At 39.5% G+C, this 19,500-nt stretch overlaps 1 protein-coding gene across 1 annotated transcript in view; it reads right to left on the minus strand.

Moving 5' to 3' along the window:
* Positions 1–19,500, minus strand: part of LOC140733433 (CUB and sushi domain-containing protein 1-like) — a 2,013,313-nt gene that overhangs the window by 535,235 nt on the left and 1,458,578 nt on the right. The window contains exon 12 of the mRNA XM_073056756.1: positions 15,712–15,824. Within this exon, the coding sequence (XP_072912857.1) occupies positions 15,712–15,824 (113 nt within the window). The remainder of the gene's footprint in view (positions 1–15,711; positions 15,825–19,500) is intronic.

The following is a 19,500-nucleotide window of genomic DNA, read 5'->3' on the forward strand; positions in this document are numbered from 1 at the left end:
CTTGTTAGTAATGTGAATGAATTGCAGAGTCAGAATCAGATTTTCATAATCACTGATGTATTTTGTGGAATTTGATATTTGATATATTATGTACAGTGCAAAAGATATAAAGTATTATACATTATAATAAAAGTATAAATAAAAGCATAAATATGTAGTGCAAAAGGAGCAAAATATTGAGGTAGTGCTCATGGACTCAGGAATCATTGAGAAATCTGATGGGGGAGGAAAGAATCTGTTCCTAAAATGTTGAATGTGCGTCTTCAGGCTCTTGTGCCTCTTCATTATAGTAGTAATGAGAAGAGGGCATATCCTGGGTGGTGAGGATCCTTAATAATGGATGCCACCTTCTTGAGGCAATCCCTTTTGAAGATGTCCTTGATGCTGGGAAGCATTGTTCCCAGAATTGAATTGGCTGAGTTTACAACCCTCTGTAGCTTTTCCGATCCTATGCACAACTCTCTAATCTCCATTTGTGAGTGACTGTGACCTCCTCCGTGGTAAATACTGATGAGCAATATTTGTGTAAGAACTCACCCGTCTCCCATGGGTACACACATTGAAGACCACATTGGTCCTTAATAAGGTCTATTCTTTTGCTCATTATCCTTTATCTCTTTAAATAATTGCAATATATCTTTGGAATCTCTTTCACCTGCTGTGCCAAAGCTCTCTCATATGCTCTTTCTGCCTTTTTGATTTCCCTCTTAGTTATTGTCCTCAGTAAAGAAAACTTGATCATCTTGCCTTCAGTTATCTTTTTTTTCAGAAATCAATGTGAAGTTAAGTGAAAATAAAATTATAAACAATAAATTATCTAGAAAGCCTTGAGGACCATATTTTCACTTCGAAAGAGCTCAAGATTTTAATGACATAATTAGTAAACTAATTTGTTTTAAAGCAAGAATTATTTGCAGTTGCAAAATTATCAAGGTTCAAACTTATTCCCTGTGTTAAAGATAGAGTTTAACTTTATTTGTTACATGTACCTTGAAACTTACAGTGAAATATATTATTTGCTTGAATGACCAACACAGTCCGAGCAGCCCGCAAGTATCTCGAGGCTTCCAGCACCAATACAGCGTTCTTGTAATTTACTAATGCTATCCTGAATGTCTTTGGAACAGGATTCTATGGGAAACCCACCTGATCACAGGAAGAACATACAAACTCCTTAAAGACAGTGATGGGAATTGAACCCCCATCCATGATGCTACCATGCTGCTTGTGAACAGATTGATGAAGTGTTTCTGGTTGAATTACTGGATAGTCTGAGACGTTTTGCACAATTTCTGATTTGGAACTAGCTAATAAAATGGTAACACATTATTTAATTATGTATTCTGCATCAGTTCATCAGGAAGCAGCTGAGCTTTCCTGAATACCAATATGGTACCATATACCAAAACCATACCAGCTGTTACCAAAATGGGTGACTTTTAACTGAATTCTGAAATGATCCAAAGGGACACTATACTGCATGATACAGTGTGCTATTGTCACACAGTGTTTAGCATATTGAACCTAATCTTACAGCTAGCACTGTAAAGCGTAGCGCTAACCATTCATTCTTCTGTGCTCCAGGGAATGAAGTCCTAACCTTTCCCTATAGTCAGGTCAAGTTCCAGCAACATCTTTGTTAATTTCCTCTGTACTCTTTCAAGCTTATGTGTCTCCTTCCTGTAGGTAGGTGACCAGAGTGTGCTGGCAATTGCTGGTATACGTTTGTCTCTTCTACAGACATCAACTGGAATAGATGGATAGATACTTTATTGATCCCAAAGAAAATTACAGTGTCACAGTAGCATTACAAATGCACAAATTTACAAATATTAAAAGAGAAGTAAGAAAGAATAAAAAATAGGTTACCCCAAACAGTCAAACAGGAGGGGCTCATCACTTTCCAGGCTGACACATTATAGAGCCTGGTAGCTGAGGGTAAGAATGACCTCATGTAGCACTCTTTGGAGCAGTGCAGTTGTCTTAGTCTATTACTAAAAGTGCTCCTCTGTTCAGCCAAGGTGACATGCAGAGGGTGAGAAACATTGTCCAGAATTACCAGGATTTTCCATAGGATCCTTTGTGGTATCACAGCCTCCAGTGTATCCAGTTTGACTTCTATCACTGAGCCAGCCTTTCTAATCAGGTTATTGAGCTTGTTGGTATCACACGTGTCCTGCCATTACCCAGCACACCACCGCATAGAGGATTAGACTGGTGACAATAGATTGGTAGAACATGAGAAGGAGACGCCTCCACTTTTCAAGGAGATTGAGGATCCCTCACCACCATGCTAACTAATTTTTACAAGAGTACCATCAAGACTGTCCTGACTAGATGCAACACAATCTGGTACAGGAATTGCAAGGCATCTGACCACAATTTTGCACACCGCGGTCCAGAGGAGACAATGGATTGCATAGAGGGAGAGAAGGTTCGAAAGAAGCAAGTGGGAGCAGTCAGCACATTTTGCTCTCAGAATCCCAACGAGACACTGGATTGTGTAGAGGAAGAGAGAATTTAAAAGAAGCAAACAGGGGCAGTTAGCATATTTTGTGCACCAGAGTTTCCAACAAGACGTTGGATTGCACATAATAGGGGGTTGGCAAAGAAACAATAAAAATAAGCTACATTCAAAAGAAGAAAAATAAAAAGATTATGTAATGTGTGAGAGTTACACGTACTCTGTTGTGCATCTTGATCCAGAGGAGCACAGTTTTGTTTGGCAGTATACAAGTGGATGGTTGAATGACAATAACTGAACTTGAACTTGAAACTCCACACAGGCAGCTGAAGTCACGATTGAACCTGTGTTATCAAACTCTCTGAGGCACGACTCTACTACTGATGTACATGGTGCTAATTTGAGTATTGTTTATGCTCTGTTAGGAACACTGCTTCCATGGGCCAGAGGACAGCCCACATCACTACAGAACATACGGATGTTCCAGGTACCCACCACTCAATGTGTAAAGCACCTACCTCTGACACCCCCTATACTTTCCTCCAATCATCTTAAAAGTATAAACACAAAAAGTTGTGCAGGTGATGGAAATATAGATCAAAACACACGAAGTGCTTGAGGAAGTCAGCAGGTCAGTCAACATCTTCATTAGGGCTGCAAGTGTTTTATCTTCTTATTGTGGCTTCTGCCTCCCTTTTTTTGCAGTTCTGATGAAAAGCCACAGCCTGAAACATTGACTGGTTATTCCACTCCATAGACTCTGCTTGACATGTTGAGTTCCACAAACATTTTCTGTGTGTTACCTTAAAAGTATGTCCACTTATATTAGTCATTGCCACCTTAAGGAAAAAAGGTTTTAACTATCCACTCTTGCTATGCCTACTGTCATTTTATGCACCTCTATCATCACCTCTTATCCTCCTTCACTACAAAGAGAAAAGCTCTATCTCAACCTTTCTTTATGTCATGATCTTTAATCCAGCCAGCATCCTGATAACCTCCTTTGTATTCTGTCCAAAACTTCCAAATCCTTCCTGTACATATTAATGTGTATGCATTCCTTATTCATTGACTGTATTGTTTTGCTCCAGGGATGACAGTGAATGTTGATATTGTTTATAAAATAATCAAATGAGGATTGAGTTCAAAAGTCATGAGATACTGCTGCAGCTCAGTTAAACCCTGGTTAGATCAAATCTGGAGCATTTTGTTCAGTTCTGGTTGCTTTATTAAAGGAGGGATGTGGACGCTTTAGAGACCCACTGTCACTGTGCGAATGGGTATACTCAATGCTCACTTTACTCATGTCTACACAGCTACACAGATCAACCTTTCAAGGAGAGCTGCAGAATAAAATCCTTTGTATACTCTCTCCTCCTCATGTTGAAAAGCTTTCAACTAGAAATAAAAATGACAAAGCCGATCAATAAAATATAACTGACACTTAATTTACAGTATTGCGTTAAGAATAAAAATCTGATTAATGGAAAAAAATTAAAAGCAGCGATTAAATATCTTACAAATGAAATTTTGCTCTGCAACTTAATTAGATTGTGAATCCTTGCTCCAATATTGTTATGTTTGTACTTTCTAGTCAAACACACATTAATTGAATTCTCCTTGTAGTTTACTCAGGAGCATTTCCAGTATAGTCAATTAGTACATTACCCAGTGACTCTGCAGAGTAGTTGAATTTTGGGTGTGTGTGGGTAAATGTGCTCTCTAAATTATCTGTTTGCTCTAAGTTTAAAGTTCAAAGTAAATTTATTATCGAAGTATGTACCTGTCTGCATATACTCATTTTCTTGTGACATTCACAGACAATACGAAGAATTACAATAGAATCAATGAAAAACTACAAAGACAGACAAACCAACCAGTGTAAAAGCTACATATGAAGTGTAGTGCAAGTAAACAATAAAGTGGAAGATCCTGATGAGATAGATTATGAGGTTAAGATCCCATTTTATACAAGAGGTCCATTCAAGAGTCTGATAACAGTGGACAGCAGTTGTTCTTGAGCCTGTTGTGAAGTGCTTTCAGGCTTTTGTGTCTTCTGCCTGATGGGAGAGGAAAGAAGGAAGAATGTCTGGTGTGGGCAGGGTCTTTGATTATATTGGCTGTTTTATTGAGGTAGGGTGAGGTATCGACAGTCAGTGGAGAGGTGGCTAGCTCCCATGATGTGCTGAGCTGCATCCACAACTCTCTGCAGTTTCTTTCTGTCACAGGCAGATCAGTTACCATACCAAACAGTTATGTATTTAGATAAAATAACTTCCTCTGGAACACTGATAAAATTGGTAAAGGTCAACAGGAGCATACCAAATATCTTGGGTCTGTATTCACTGGAATTTAGAAGGATGAGGGGTATCTCATTAAAACCTTTCAAATGTTGAACAGCCTGGACAGAGTAGATGTGGAAAGAATGCTTCCAATGGTGGGACAGTCTCGGATAAGAAGGCACAGCCTCAGGCCAGAGAGGACCATTTCAAAACAGAGAGGCAGAGAAATTTCTTTAGCCAGAGGGTGGTGAATTTGTGGAATTTGCTGTCACATGCAGCTGTGGAGGCCAGGTCATTGGGTGTATTTAAGGCAGAGATTGATAGATTCTTGATTGGACATGGCACCAAAGGTTACGGAGAGAAGGCGGGGAAAAGGGGTTGAAGAGGAGAAAAAAGGAGCAGACACGATGGGCCAAATGGCCAAATTCTGCTCCTATGTCTCATGGTCTTCGCTTTAACTTCCTGAGGAAGTAAAAGTGTTGTTGATCTCTTTTGGCTATGACATCAGAGCAGCTGCATCAGGGCAAGTTATTAGTGATGTTCACTCCTAGGAAGCTTCTAACCTACTCAACCTCAGCACCATCGATGTAGGCAGAAGTATATGAACCAACCCCCATGCTTAAGTCAATGATCAGCTCTTTTGTTTTATTGAAAGAAAGGCTGCTGTCATCACACCCTGTCACTAAGCTCTCCATTCGAGAAAACCAGAAGTTTTCTTCAATAGAATACCTTGCAGCATGCTTACTGTTCACTGTTTACTATTTAGCTGTGTGGCACACTCCACGCACTTTGAAATACATTGTATTAACTTATTTATTAACTCATCTGTAGTAATATTTTGTTTTCTGTGCTGTGTGAGATAAATGTTTTGAGGTTGCATCATGGTCCAGAGGAACGTCATATCATTTGGTTTTATACATGTACAGTCAGATGGTAATAAACTTGAACATGAACACAGTTAAGACATTTATTTAATTCTGTTATCAAAATGTTCAATATTTTGAGGATTGTATAGTCCACAGATTCTAATACTGATAGATTGGACTGTGGAATTCAATCTCTACTTATTGACTGCATGCACACAGCAGGCTGAACATCGCAACAGTGAACCTGTTGAGTCTCTCATCACATTTATAAGGATGAACCCTGGTCAGCAAAATGATAATCATAAAGCTATTGTGCTGAAAATCAATAATGATTTATCACAGAACATTCTTGACGTTGTGTAGTATATTAGTATTTAGTTGTTCTTTCCATCATGAGATTGAACTCTGCTTAGCCATATGTCCAATATCATGATATTAACTGGAGATAGCCTCTTTTTTAAAGCACTGAATCAATTGGAGTCTAAGTTTAATCCTGAGACCAATTTTTGGCCTGTCACATGTAAAGCATTCTAACCAAGCCTGGTTTGAAAGATTTTCTTTCATTTAAAATTGTTTTCTGAAAGAACCATCACACTTTTAGGGCAGCTACGCAATCAATCTCTGACCCTCGGCAATACCTCTTGGTAAACGAGAATTGGGTGTTTGATTTTTTCTACGTCGGAACAGCAGATCCCACAAAAGTCAGGTACTAAACCCAGCAGTGATTGCTCAGGTTACAGAGAGGCTAAAGAAATGCAGCTAGTTGTTTAAAAATTGATGACAAGGAGACAATTTCATCAATGAAGAGTCTCAGCAACCTCCTAAATCACAAAGAGAAGGGCAAATGGTGTCTTCTGTTGAAAACAAATGATCGCAAAGTGCTCTGTTTCCAAATAGTGCTTCCACATGAAACTGCAAATTGAAGAACATCATTCTGTCAAATGGAGGAATTTGCTGTTCGATCCATAATACATGTTGAAGATGGTTCTAGCTTCTGCATGTCTGCGATATGCACTACTGCTATCACTGTTTCAGCTTAATCCTAAGCAAAGTGGAAAACCCAAAAGAACAACACAGTACGGGCCCTACAGTTCACAATGTTGGGCCAATCTGTATGAACCTACTCCACAATCAATCTAACCCTTCCCTCCTACCCAGCCCATAACCCTCAATTTTTCTTTCAACCATGTGCCTATCTAAAAATCTTTTAAATATCCCTCATGTATCAACCTTTATCACCAGTCCTGACAGTGTATTCCATATACCCACCCATCTCTGTGTAAAACAGACTTTCTTTTCCCCGTTATACTTTCTTATAATCCCCTCAAAAGTATGACCTCTCATATTAGCCATTGCCAACATGGGGGAAAATTTGCTGGCTGTCTATTCTATCTATTCCTCTTATCATCTTATAAACCTCTAACAAGCCATCTCTCATCCTCTTTCGCTCCAAAGTCTAAAGCCCTAGCTTGCTCAGTCTATCCATACAAGACATGCTCTCTAATCCAGGTAGCATCCTGGTAAATTTTGCCTGCATCCACTCTAAAGCTTCCATAGCCATGCTATAATGGCATCATAGAGTCTTAGAATACTACAGCACAGAAACAGGGCCTCAGCCCATCTTGTCCATGCCAAACTTGCCCAGTCCCATTAGCCTGCAACCAGACCATAGACATCCATATTCCTCCCATCCACGTACCTGTCTAAATTTCTCTTAAATATTGAAATCAAACCTGCATTCATTGCTTGTGCTGGCAGCTCACTTCACACTCTCACCACCCTCTGGGTGAAGATGATCCTCCTCATGTTTCCCTTAAACATTTCACCTGTCACCCTTAACCCATGACCTCTAGTTCTAGACTCACCCAACACCAGTGGGGAAAAAGTCCACTTGCATTTATTCCTTCTATACCACTCATAATTTTGTATGTATCTATCAAATTTCCTCTCAATCCTCTACATTGTAGGGAATAAAGTCCTAACTTGTTCAACATTTCTTTATGACTCAGATCCGCAAATCCCGGCTACATTCTTGGAAATTTTCTCTGTACTCACTCCTTCCTAATTACAACTTTCCTGTAGGTGACAAAAGCTACAGCCAAATTAGTGCTCACCAACATCTTATACAATTTCAAAACAATATCCTAACACCTGCACTCAATACATTGATTTATGAAGCCAACATGCCACCTGACTTACCTACATCTACTTTACTGATAGCATTCGTGAACAACTCTATAATATTAGCTAGACATGACCTACTATGTACAATCTATGCACAATGCCATGTTGCTTAACCTTAATACTTATGTATCTAGTCCCTTAGAATGCCTTCCAATAATTCTATCACAACTAATGTCATGCTCACTGACCTATAATTTCCTGGCTTATTCTTAGAACCTTTCTTAAGGAATGGAACAACATTAGCTATCCTCCAATCCTCTAGCACCTCACCCATGGCTAAGGATATTTTAAGCATCTCTGCTTCGGGCCCTGCAATTTCTGCACTAGTCTCTTACAGAGTCCAAGGGAACCGCTTGTCAGGCCCTGGGGACTTATCCACCCTAACTTGCATCAAAACAGCAAATACTCCCTCCTCTGTAATCTGAATGGGGTCTGTGAAGTTACTGCTGCTTTGTCTCATTTCTGTAGACTGTGTGTCCATGTGCCGAATAAATAAAATGCAAAAAAATCTATGTATGATATAAGATCTCCCTTATCGCTTTAGGCTCCATGAATAGATTATCACTATTTTATTCTGAATGGAACATACAAACTCCGTCCTCTCAAAATGTCACTTTTGAAGGCCTCCCACTTAGCTTCGCCAGAAAACCATCTGTCCCAATCCACATTTGCCAGATACTTTCTGATACTATCAAAATTGACCTTCCTCCAATTTAGAATCTCAACCCAAGGACAAGACCAATCCTTTTTCAGAATTACTTTGAAATTCAAGGTATTATGATCACAAGATACAAAGTGTTCCCTACACAAACTTCTGAAACAATGCCCGTCCTGCAACCGACTCTCACAAATGGCTTCAATATCATAATTCCACATGCTGATCCATGCTCTGAGCTCATTTGCCTTTCTTACAATACTCCTTGCATTGAAATATATGCAGCTGAGAACATTAGTCCCACCATGCTCAACCTTTTGATTCCTGACTTTGCATGTAGACTTAAGAACAACTTTCTCCACGTCCACTCTATCATCTGTCCTGATCTGTGTTAAGTTCCAAAATTTAACACAATACTTCAAGTGTAGTCTAACCAGAATTTCATAGAACAGCTACATTATTTCATGGCTCTTGAACTCAATGCATTGACCAATGGTGGCCAGCACACCAGATATCTTCTTAACCACCTTATCAACTTGCATGGCACCTTTCAGGGATCCATGTACTTGAATACTAAGATCCCTCCATTCCACCACTTTACTAAGAATCTTGCCTTTGCTAAGTTCTCTGCCTTCCAGTCCAATCTTCAAAGTGAATCACGTCACTTTCTTCTGTATTAATATCCAACAGCACTTTTCTGCCAAACTCGGTATCCTGATTCGATCCCTTTGTAATCTACGACAACCTTCTAAATGACACCTCCAACCTTAACAAACTCTCAAAATTAGAAGTTCAAATTTCAAAGTAAATTCTTTATCAAAGCATATAAACTGTAGGTCACCATATTATTCTCTGAGATTTATTTTCTTGCAGGCATTTACAGTTAATATTAAGACACACAAATAAAGGAATCAATGAGAACCTACCCACAAAGAAAGATGGGCGAACAACCAATGGACAAAAGAAGACAAACTGCAATTACAAAAAAAGGAAAGAATAACAATAAATAAATAAATAATATTAAGAAGATGAGTTGCAGTGTTGTAAAGTGAGTGCATAGGTTGTGGAATTGGTTCAGTGGTCATGTCTCTGAGGCTATCCACACTTATTCAGTAATCTGATAGTTGAAGAGTAATAACTGTTCCTGAACCTGATGGTGTGGCCTTAGATTCCTACAGGAACAGTAGGAGTGAGAAGAAAGCATGGCCTGAATGATGGGAGACCTTGGCTGCACTCCTTGTAACTGTGCTCAACGGTGAGGAGGGATTTGCCTGTAAGGAAACATTGTCATGATGACTTCCCTCCTTCACTACTCTGGGATATGATTGTTCACACCAATGCATAAAATTCAAAGGTATTGATCTTCATAGAAGGATATGCGGTTTGACATTAGGTGCTTTTATCTTGAAACTCAAAGCTTTCCATTTACATCTGACCAATTTTAGTACATACTTGATACGGATGTGTCAATGTGCAATGATGTGTTAACTTCCCAAACTTCTCCAATTCTTATTATCTTTAATCATTAAGATTCAAGATTGTTTAAATTCATTTCCAATACACAAGTGTAAAGGAGAACAATTGCCACTCCAGATTTGATCAGAACAAAAAGGACACACAATAAAGTAAAGAATACAATAATAAAAAAAAATAATAAATACATACACTGATTGTATGTCCATTAAGTACAGGAGTGTCTGTACCTAACAGGACAGGAAATAATAAAGTAGTGATTATGAGTGGTGTGGAGGGGTGGGTTAGTGAGTGGGGGTGTAACCACAATGCTACTGTGGTGAATGACAACCAACTTGAATTTGAAGTTGAACTACATTTCAAAAGTTGGACTATTAACAAAACTTCACAAGATAATCAAAACAGATGCAGCTCAAAAGTGCATGTTCTACTGACTCTGCACCCATGACTCTGTGGCTAGGCACAACTCATTTGCCAATGACACAATTGTTGGCAGAATCTCAGATGCTGAAGAGGAGCCATATAGGAGTGAGATAGAGCGGTTGTTTGAATGGTGTCATAACAACTAGGTCACACACAGTGTCAGCAAGATCAAGGAATTTATTTTGGACTTCAAGAAAGGGAAGTTGGGACACATACCAAACAAAATGTGTACAAATGCGAGAACACATATCAGTCCTCAAACTACTCACCAGTCAGTGGTGGAAAGGGTACGGAGCTTCAAATTCTTATATGTCAACATCACAGAGGATCTATTCTGGGCTCACACATTGATGCAATTGTGTAGGAGGCACACCAACAGCTAAACATCATTAGCATATCTCTTCATTTGCTCTATCACCAAAGACTCCTACAAATTTCTATCGATACACAGTGGTTAGCATTCTGACTAGCTGTATCACAGCCTGGTACGGAGGGTCAAATATGCAGCATCACAAAAGGCTACAAAGGGTTGTTGACGCACAACGGAAGGTAGGCTTATTCAGAAAGTCAGAAAGCATGGGATCCAGGGAAGTTTGGCCAGGTGGTTTCAGAATTGGCTTGTCTACAGAAAGCAGAGGGTCATAGTGGAGGGAGTACATTTGGAGTGGAGGGAGTACATTTGGATTGGAGAGTTGTGAATAGTGGTGTCCCACAAGGATCAGTTCTGAGACCTCTACTTTTCGTGATTTTTCTTAACAACCTGGATGTGGACGTAAAAGGGTGGGTTGGTAAGTTTTCAGATGACACAAAGGTTGGTGGTGTTGTGGATAGTGTAGAGGATTGTTAAAGATTGCAGAGAGATAATGATAGTATGCAGAAATGGGCTGAGAAGTGGCAGATGGAGTTCAACCCGGAGAAGTATGAGGTGGTACACTTTGGAAGGACAAACTCCAAGGCAGAATACAAAGTAAATGGCAGGATACTTGGGAGTGTGGAGGAGCAGAGGGATCTGGGGGTACATGTCCACAGATTCCTGAAAGTTGCCTCCCAGGTAGATAGGGTAGTTAAGAAAGAGTGTTAGCTTTCATAAGTCCAGGGATAGAGTTTAAGAGTCATGAGGTAATGATGCAGCTCTATAAAACTCTGGTTAGGCCACACTTGGAGTACTGTGTCCAGTTCTGGTCACCTCACTGTAGGAAGGATGTGGAAGCATTGGAAAGGAGATTTACCAGGATACTGCCTGGTTTAGAGAGTATGCATTATGATCAGAGATTAAGGGAGCTAGGGCTTTACTCTCTGGAGAGAAGGAGGATGAGAGGAGACATGATAGAGGTATATAAGATATTAAGAGGAATAGATAGAGTGGACAGCCAATGCCTCTTCCCCAGGGCACCACTGACTGCTCAATACAAGAGGGCATGGTTTTAAGGTAAGGGGTATATGGAAGAATTTAAGGTGGAGGGTTATATGGGGGGGGCAGGGTTTGAGGGTCGGCACAACATTGTGGGCTGAATGGTCTGTACAGTGCTGTATTGTTCTTTGTTTAGCCAGTTCCATCACAAATTCAACCCTCCCCACTATTGAGGACATCTTCAAGAGGCAATGCCTCAAGAATGGAGCATCCATCAATAAGGACTCTTACCATCTGGAATATGCCCTTTTCTTGCTTAATGCTGTCAGAAAGGAAGTACAGGAGTCTGAAGACCTACTCAGTAATTTAGAAATAGTTTCTTCCCCTTTGCCACCAAATTTCTGAATAGTTCCTGAAGACTACTTTATTATCCGTCTTCACTCTTTATTTTGTAAGTTAATAACAATTGTGTGTCTTTGTTGCAAAACAACAAATATCATGATATTTAAGTTAGTATTAATAAACCTGATTCTGATAAATCCCATTCACTGAGTCCATGATCAGTTAATAGTATACAATATAAACTAATAGACTATTTTCACATATTAACATAATCACAACAAAATGAACAAAAAGACAAACAAGAGCAAAATCAAACAAGTGCTGCAGGAAGATCATCACCTCGGTCAGAGATCCCTTTAGTCTTCCCAGAAATTTGCAAGTCTTCTAGCACAGCAAGATGTCTGTAAGGAAATGTTGCTGACTGACACTGTCCAGACTGCAGGAGGATGTACTGAAGGATGCACTGAAGATCAGTGTAGCCAATGCTAAGATGTGGAGAATGACGGTGGTCCGATCTCCCTCTGCCACTGCACAGCGAAGGGCTGAGACTGGTGGGAAACACCTCAAATATTGAAATTATGACCCCAGAGGGACCTTGTGAGTGGCAGAGACCTCAGCTCTTTACTCTCCCTTTTGAAACCTTTCCAGTATTTTGATTTTCCTTAAACAACACAATAATTATTTGTAATACAATAACCGGTGTAAGAGGTCGGTAAACTTTGTGATTTATTGTAGCAAGATCTTAAGTGAATTTAAAATTTTAACTGAATTGTATATTCAGTATAACTCAAGGCTGACGGATGAGTTTCAATTGAATCCTGTACCACTCTTCAATATGCCTATAAGTCAGAACACTGAAAGAGCCAAAGAAATTTGGCAAGGTTGAAATAAAACAAGATTTATGGTATTGCTTCTGAACTGAATTAAACTGAACTGAATTGAATTGAGATGAAAGAAAAATGGAGGTCTACATGAGGGGGAACGGTTAGAATAATTTTGGACTAGGTCCAGAAGTCAGGTCCAGAAGTCAGGTCCAGAAGTCAAGGCCAGATGGCCAGGGCTCCAGGTCTGCAAATCCACTGAGGAGGTCAAAGGACTGTGAATCCACAAGTCTGTTAGAGACTGGAAGCCAAAGGTAGCTTGTCCAGGGGTTGGAGAATTGTGTTTGTGTATTGATGGGTGGGAGATGGGTACAAAAGCATCAGGACTAGAACTGCCAGACTGAGGAACAGCTTCTTCCCTCAGGCTGTGAGACTAATGAATACCCTGCTTCCACTGAGGTCTCGTCACTAGGACAGCAAGCTGTTTACTTGTGTTGTGCATTACATACATTTTTAATTATAATTTTATAACTTATTTATGGCAATAATTTGTTTATGTGCGGTGTGTGATATATGTTTTGTGCGTACATCATGGTAATGACAATAAACTTGAACTTGAATTTGAGAGGAACCGTCTTGTTTTGCTGTTGTTGCTCTGTCACTTGATACGTCCTGTTTTGTTGTGTTCTGTGATATTCTGCCGAACATGTTGGCGCCAGAATGTATGGTGACACTTACAGGCTGCGCTCAACACATCTTTGTGTGTTGGTTGTTAATGCAAAAGACACTTTTCACTGCAGGTTCCAATGTACATGTGATAAATAAATCTGAATCTGAACCTGTAGAAGTTGGCACAACATTGTGGGCCAAAGGGCCAGCATGTGCTATACTGTTGTAAGTTCCATGCTCGATATTTATTGTCCATGACTTATTACCATCACATGTACCAAGATGCAACAAACAGCTTGTTCACATACTGTTCACACAGATCAATTCATTGCACAGTGAATTGAGGAAAACAAGGTATAACAACAACAACACAGAATCAAGTGTAACAGCCACAGAAAAGTACAGTGCAGGTAAATAATGAGGTAAGGTCATAAAGAAGTAAATCGAATTATTTTTAACAGCCCTTTCACCCAAAGTTAAATATTCATGAGCATTTATATACAGTATATTCTGGAAAACTGTGACTAACAACAGTAAACTTGAAAACATAAACTTAGAAAAGAATCCTTGTCAAAACCTCATAAAGTGTGTGCTATAAGTCTGACAAGGTTTTATTTCAATGTCTTAATACTCCTCTGTAAAATAAGAAGCTTGTATTAAAAATGTCACGTTAAAATTCATAGACATAACTACATGGCAAATCAAAGACAATGGGTTCTGTGGAAGCCGAAAACTTTGAGCAACACACACAAATATGCTGGAGGAAGTCAGGATTTCATCTGAATCAATCAGTTGACTGTTTAATCCCCTCCATAACTGCTGGTTGGCTTGCTGAATTCCAGCAAAATTTTGGGTGTGCTGCTGTCATGGCAAAGTTGTGTTGGAAGCTCATTACATCTGCAGAGGTAAAGATCAGCCTGAGACAGATGAGAGGCAGCACAGTAATGTAGCAGTTAGCACAATCACTTCACAATGTCTGCAATCTATGACTGGGGTTCAATCTCCACCACTTCCTGTTTTTATGTTTCTCCCATGTCCGCATGGATTTCCTCCAAGTGCTTTTGTTTCTTCACACATTCCAAAAGACTCATGGTTAGGTTTAGAATTGATAAATTGTGGTCATGTTGTGTTGGTGCCGGAAGTGCGGCGACTCAATTCTCACTGCTTTGCTTTGAAGATCACGACGCATTTCACTGTATGTTTTAATGATTTGATGTACACGTGACAAATGAAGCTAGTATTTAATTGGTTACTCTAAGAAATGGCAACATAGTGATTAATGTGATGCTTTTACAGCTCTGTGCGTTGGAGTTTGGAGTTCAATTGCAGTATTTTCTGTAAGAAGCTTGTACATCATTCCCATGAGAATGTGGGTTTCCTCCAGGCACTCCAGTTTTCTCCCACAGTCCGAAGATGTACCAGTTAGTATGTTAATTGGTCATTATGAATTGTCCTACAATTAGGTGACGGTTAAATTGGTGGGTTGCTGAGCAGAATAGCTCATTGGACTGGAAATGTCTGTTCCATGGTATATCTCCAAATAAAAATTTGTTGATGACAACTTCCTGCACATTTTTATAATATTGAAGTTTGGCATTCACAGCTCTCTTTGGCAGTGCATTCCACAGATTCACCACCACTTCATCAGTCAGGGAAATGACTTCATAAATTGGGATGTTATGTAGCAGTTAAAGATAAAGATAGCAATTAGCTTTATTTGTCATGTGTACATTGAAACATAAACACATGCAGTGAAATACATCACTTATGTCAACGACCAGCATAGTTGGAGGATGTGCCGGAGGCACTCTACAAGTGTCACCACGTTTCCAGAGCCAACGTACAACTCACGAACCCTAACCTGTATGTCTTTGGAATGCGGGAGGAAACTGGAGCACCTGAAGAAAACCTATTCAGTCTCAGGGAGAACATACAAACTCCTTACAGGTAGCAGAAGGAAATAAACCTGAGTCACTGCCGCTATTAAGCACTACGCTAACTGCTACACTTCTGAGTATATACATTGTAACCCACACATGACTGACGACCCAAACGTATTTGCTGTTTGGAATGCAAACATCAGTTGTTTGAAGGATAATAACTGTCATACCAGATTAATATACTGTATGGCGCAAACAATCCAAATTTCCAGAAGATAAGCCATTGAGCATAAGAGCATACCTTGGTAGATGGCTTTAAATCCAAGTGATCCAATGGTTTCATCAGACTGTAAATGGAGCCACATTTGGTTGCTCATGCTAACAATCAAGTCAGGGACACTCGAGCCTGTAAGTCTGAAATGTGAAACATATAGATAATTAGCACAATTAGTGAGTGTCAAATGTTTGATTTAACTTATTAGAAATTGTGCCTGATATTTATCATATGTTAAATAACAGATTTTAAGAAGTGAATCAATACTCATCATGGCCTCAGCATTGTCAAGGACCCTTCCCAGCTGGCCCACAATCTCTTTGACCTCCTACCATCAGGTAGAAGGTACTGCAGTACTAGAACAAGGACTAGCCATTTAAGATTCTGCAGAGGCTAGAAATCCAGAGCAGAACACACAAAATGCAGGAGGAACTCAGCAGGTCAGGCAGGATCCATGGAAATGAATAAAAGTCTGAACATATCAGGCTAGGACCCCTCTTTAAGACAGGAAAGGAAGGGGCAAGACACCAGGATAAAAACATGGGGGAAGATGAAGGAGGACAAGCTAGAAAGTGATATATGAAGCCAGGTGGGTGGGACAGGTGGGAGAAGGAATCTAATAGGAGAGGAGAGTGGACCATAGGGAAAAAGAGGAGGAGGGGCACCTGGGGGAGATGATAGGCAGATGAGGACAAGATGTAATATGCCAGAGAGGGGATTGCAGAAGAAGGCAGGGGAAGGGAAAAGACAAAATAAATACCAGAAGGAGAAATTTGATAAGATGGTGGTGCACTCAGATGCAGTTAATTCTATAGGGTCAACCTAAGATGTTATTGTCTTTTCTAAATGTATTTTTATGATCTCAAGACCCTACTCAGGACATGAAGAACTTAAAGTACTACAGGTCTACCCCATCAGCGAGTGAAGGAGCTGGGACTGGTGTAGACAGTGAAACTGCTTGCAACAGAGAGGCAGCGGTACACAAACTAAGTGCGCAGTTTAGCAGCATGTGATATCTTAGTCGCTTTCAGAGTTCCGGAAGTGGTGTGGTGCGGTTGGTGCTGCCCCGTGTTGGCTCAGCAGAAGGCAAGCTGGATGTGTTTGACTGCATACTGCTGCAACATTCATGGACTCAGGGACTTAGACTATATACTTTTGTAGAACTGTATTTTAGTGCTTTCTTTTATGTGCTGGATATGCCTTGTGTTGTACATGTCTGTTGGTACTGTGTTTTGCATCTTGGCCCCAGGGTAATGCTGAAAATTAAACTTGAGGTTGAAACTGATATTCACGTCATCAGGTTGGAGACTACCTAGATGGAATATAAGGTGTTGCTCTTCTATCCTGAGAGTGGTCTCATTGTGGCAGAAGAAGATTGACTTGTCAAAATGGGAATGGGGATAGGATTTAAGAACAATGATTGTTAGGCTGGTTAACAGCTTCTTCCCCTAGCTTGTGAGATTTCTGAATGCCCTGTTACCATCCTGTGCACATTACTTATGACAGTATCAGTAGCATTATACTGCTGTATATTTAACTGTATGTCGTATATGCACTCTATGTCAACTTAGAACATAGAACAACACAGCACACAGGCAGGTCCTTCAGCTCACAATGTTGTGCTGAGCCAATTAAATCAGTAATCAAATGGCAAACTAATCTCTTTAGCCTACACAATATTCACATCCATCCATTTTCCTCACATTCCTCGAGCTATCTAAACGTCACTTAAAAGCCCCTAATGTATCTCCTAGGCAGCACATTCCAGTCACTCAAAAATTTTGCCCCTCATATTTCCTTTGAAATTACCCCCTCACCTTAAATACATTCCCTCTTGTACATTTACAGCATAATTATTTCTTTTCTGTTAATATTATTGTTAACATTATTTTATGTGTCATATGTGAAATATGCACTGTATTTTGCTCCCTGGCCCAAGGAACATTGCTTCATTTAGCTGTATACATGTTTGCGGTTGAGTGATAATAGACTTGAACTTGAATCTCCACACAAGCAGCAGCTGTAGCCAGTATTGAACCTGTGTAACCTGCTTAAAATAACTCCAATCCTCCCCTCCCCTCCCCAGGTTGGCTGCTGGTGATTAGAGATGTTCCACAGGGGTTGGTGTTGGGAGTGCTTCATTGCTCATTATATGTCAATGATTTCGATGATGAAACTGATGGCTCTGTGACCAAGTTTGCAGATGATACAAAGAAAGGTGGAGGAGCTGGAGCTGTTGAAGGGGCAGGTGGTCTGCAGAAGGATTTAGACAGATTAGCAGAATGAGAATGAGAGATTAAGAGAAGTGATAGATGTAATAGAGTGTCAGGAATTCTAAGGCCATGCACTTTTGTGGAAGAAGTATAGGTGTAGATTATTTTCTAAATGGAGAGCGAATTTAGAAATCAGAGGTGCTGAGGGACTTGGGAGTACTAACACAGGAGGACTAAAGGTTAACTTACAGGTTGAGCGTGTAGTAAGGAAGTCAAATGCAATGTTAGCTTTCATTTTGAGAGGACTAGAATATAAAAGCCAGGATGTAATGCTGACACTTTATAAGGCGTTGGTTAGACATATGTAGAGCATTATGAGCAGATTTGGGCCTCATATCTAAAAGATATGTTGACATTGGAGAGTGTCCAAAGGAAGCTCACGACAATGACTCTGGAAATGAAAGGCTTAACATATGAGGAGCATTTGAAGGCACTGGGCCAATGCTAACCGCGTTCAGTTAGATGCCTTTATGTAGAACAAGAATAACAAACTTAAGTCAATATTAGCCTTGCTCTTGAAATATAAAGTTTGTCTGTCTGACTAGTCTCCTGTGGAAACTCACGTTGAATTTGTTACATTTATTATATCAAATTAATTAGACTTGAAATTCAGGAGTGGAGGCTAAAGGAATAAATTGGGCATTATATTGCTGTTCATGGTTTGAATTTAATAAGATTAAATAAGCATTAAGTTTTAATAAGGAGCTCTGTCACAGGAAAGCAGTATCCATCATCTGAGCCATGCTCTCTTCTGGCTGCTGCCATTAGGAAGGGGGTACAAGAGCCTCAGGACCCACACCATCAGGTTCAGGAACAGTTATAACCCCTCAACCATCAGGCTCCTGACCAAAGTGGACAACTTCACTCACCCCAACACTGGGATTCAGAATGATTCCACAACCTATGAACTCACTTTAGAAGTATTTTTAACACATGTCCTTAATATTATTTATTACTTAACCATCATTATTTTGTTTTTCTGTTTGTACTTGCACAATTTGTTGTCTTTTGCACATTGGTTGTTTGTTTTTGTTTTGTGTGTACTTTTTCATGGATTCAATTGTATTCTTTTGCACTTACTTTGACTGTCCAGAAGAAAATGAATCTCAGGGTAGTATACAGTGATGTATATATATTTTGGTAATAACTTTACTTTTAACTTTGATTCAACACATGAGTTATTTGGTTTCTAACTGGGGGTTAGTGTAGTTATTAATTTAGAACAATAGTGAGCAATTATTCCGATTTTTACAATAGAAAGCCAGCTGTCATACCACCGCTGTTTGGGTTACTATGTTGTCAATCACAATACTTACATTTATTTCCATACGATCGGGCTTTATAACACACCATGTAAGTTTAATCTGACTTAATTATACAATTAATCTATGAATAATATAATTAACAAATTTAAATTGTATAGTTTGCTTAATGCAACCAATAAAAACAAACAGACTGAAACTAAATATTCATCTAAAAGTTACATTTAATATGATTCTCATTATGGTTCTATGCACAATATATAGCTTTGCTTGATCTCAAT

The sequence above is a fragment of the Hemitrygon akajei genome, chromosome 9, assembly GCF_048418815.1.
Source record: "Hemitrygon akajei chromosome 9, sHemAka1.3, whole genome shotgun sequence".
NCBI classification, from domain to species: Eukaryota; Metazoa; Chordata; class Chondrichthyes; order Myliobatiformes; family Dasyatidae; genus Hemitrygon; species Hemitrygon akajei.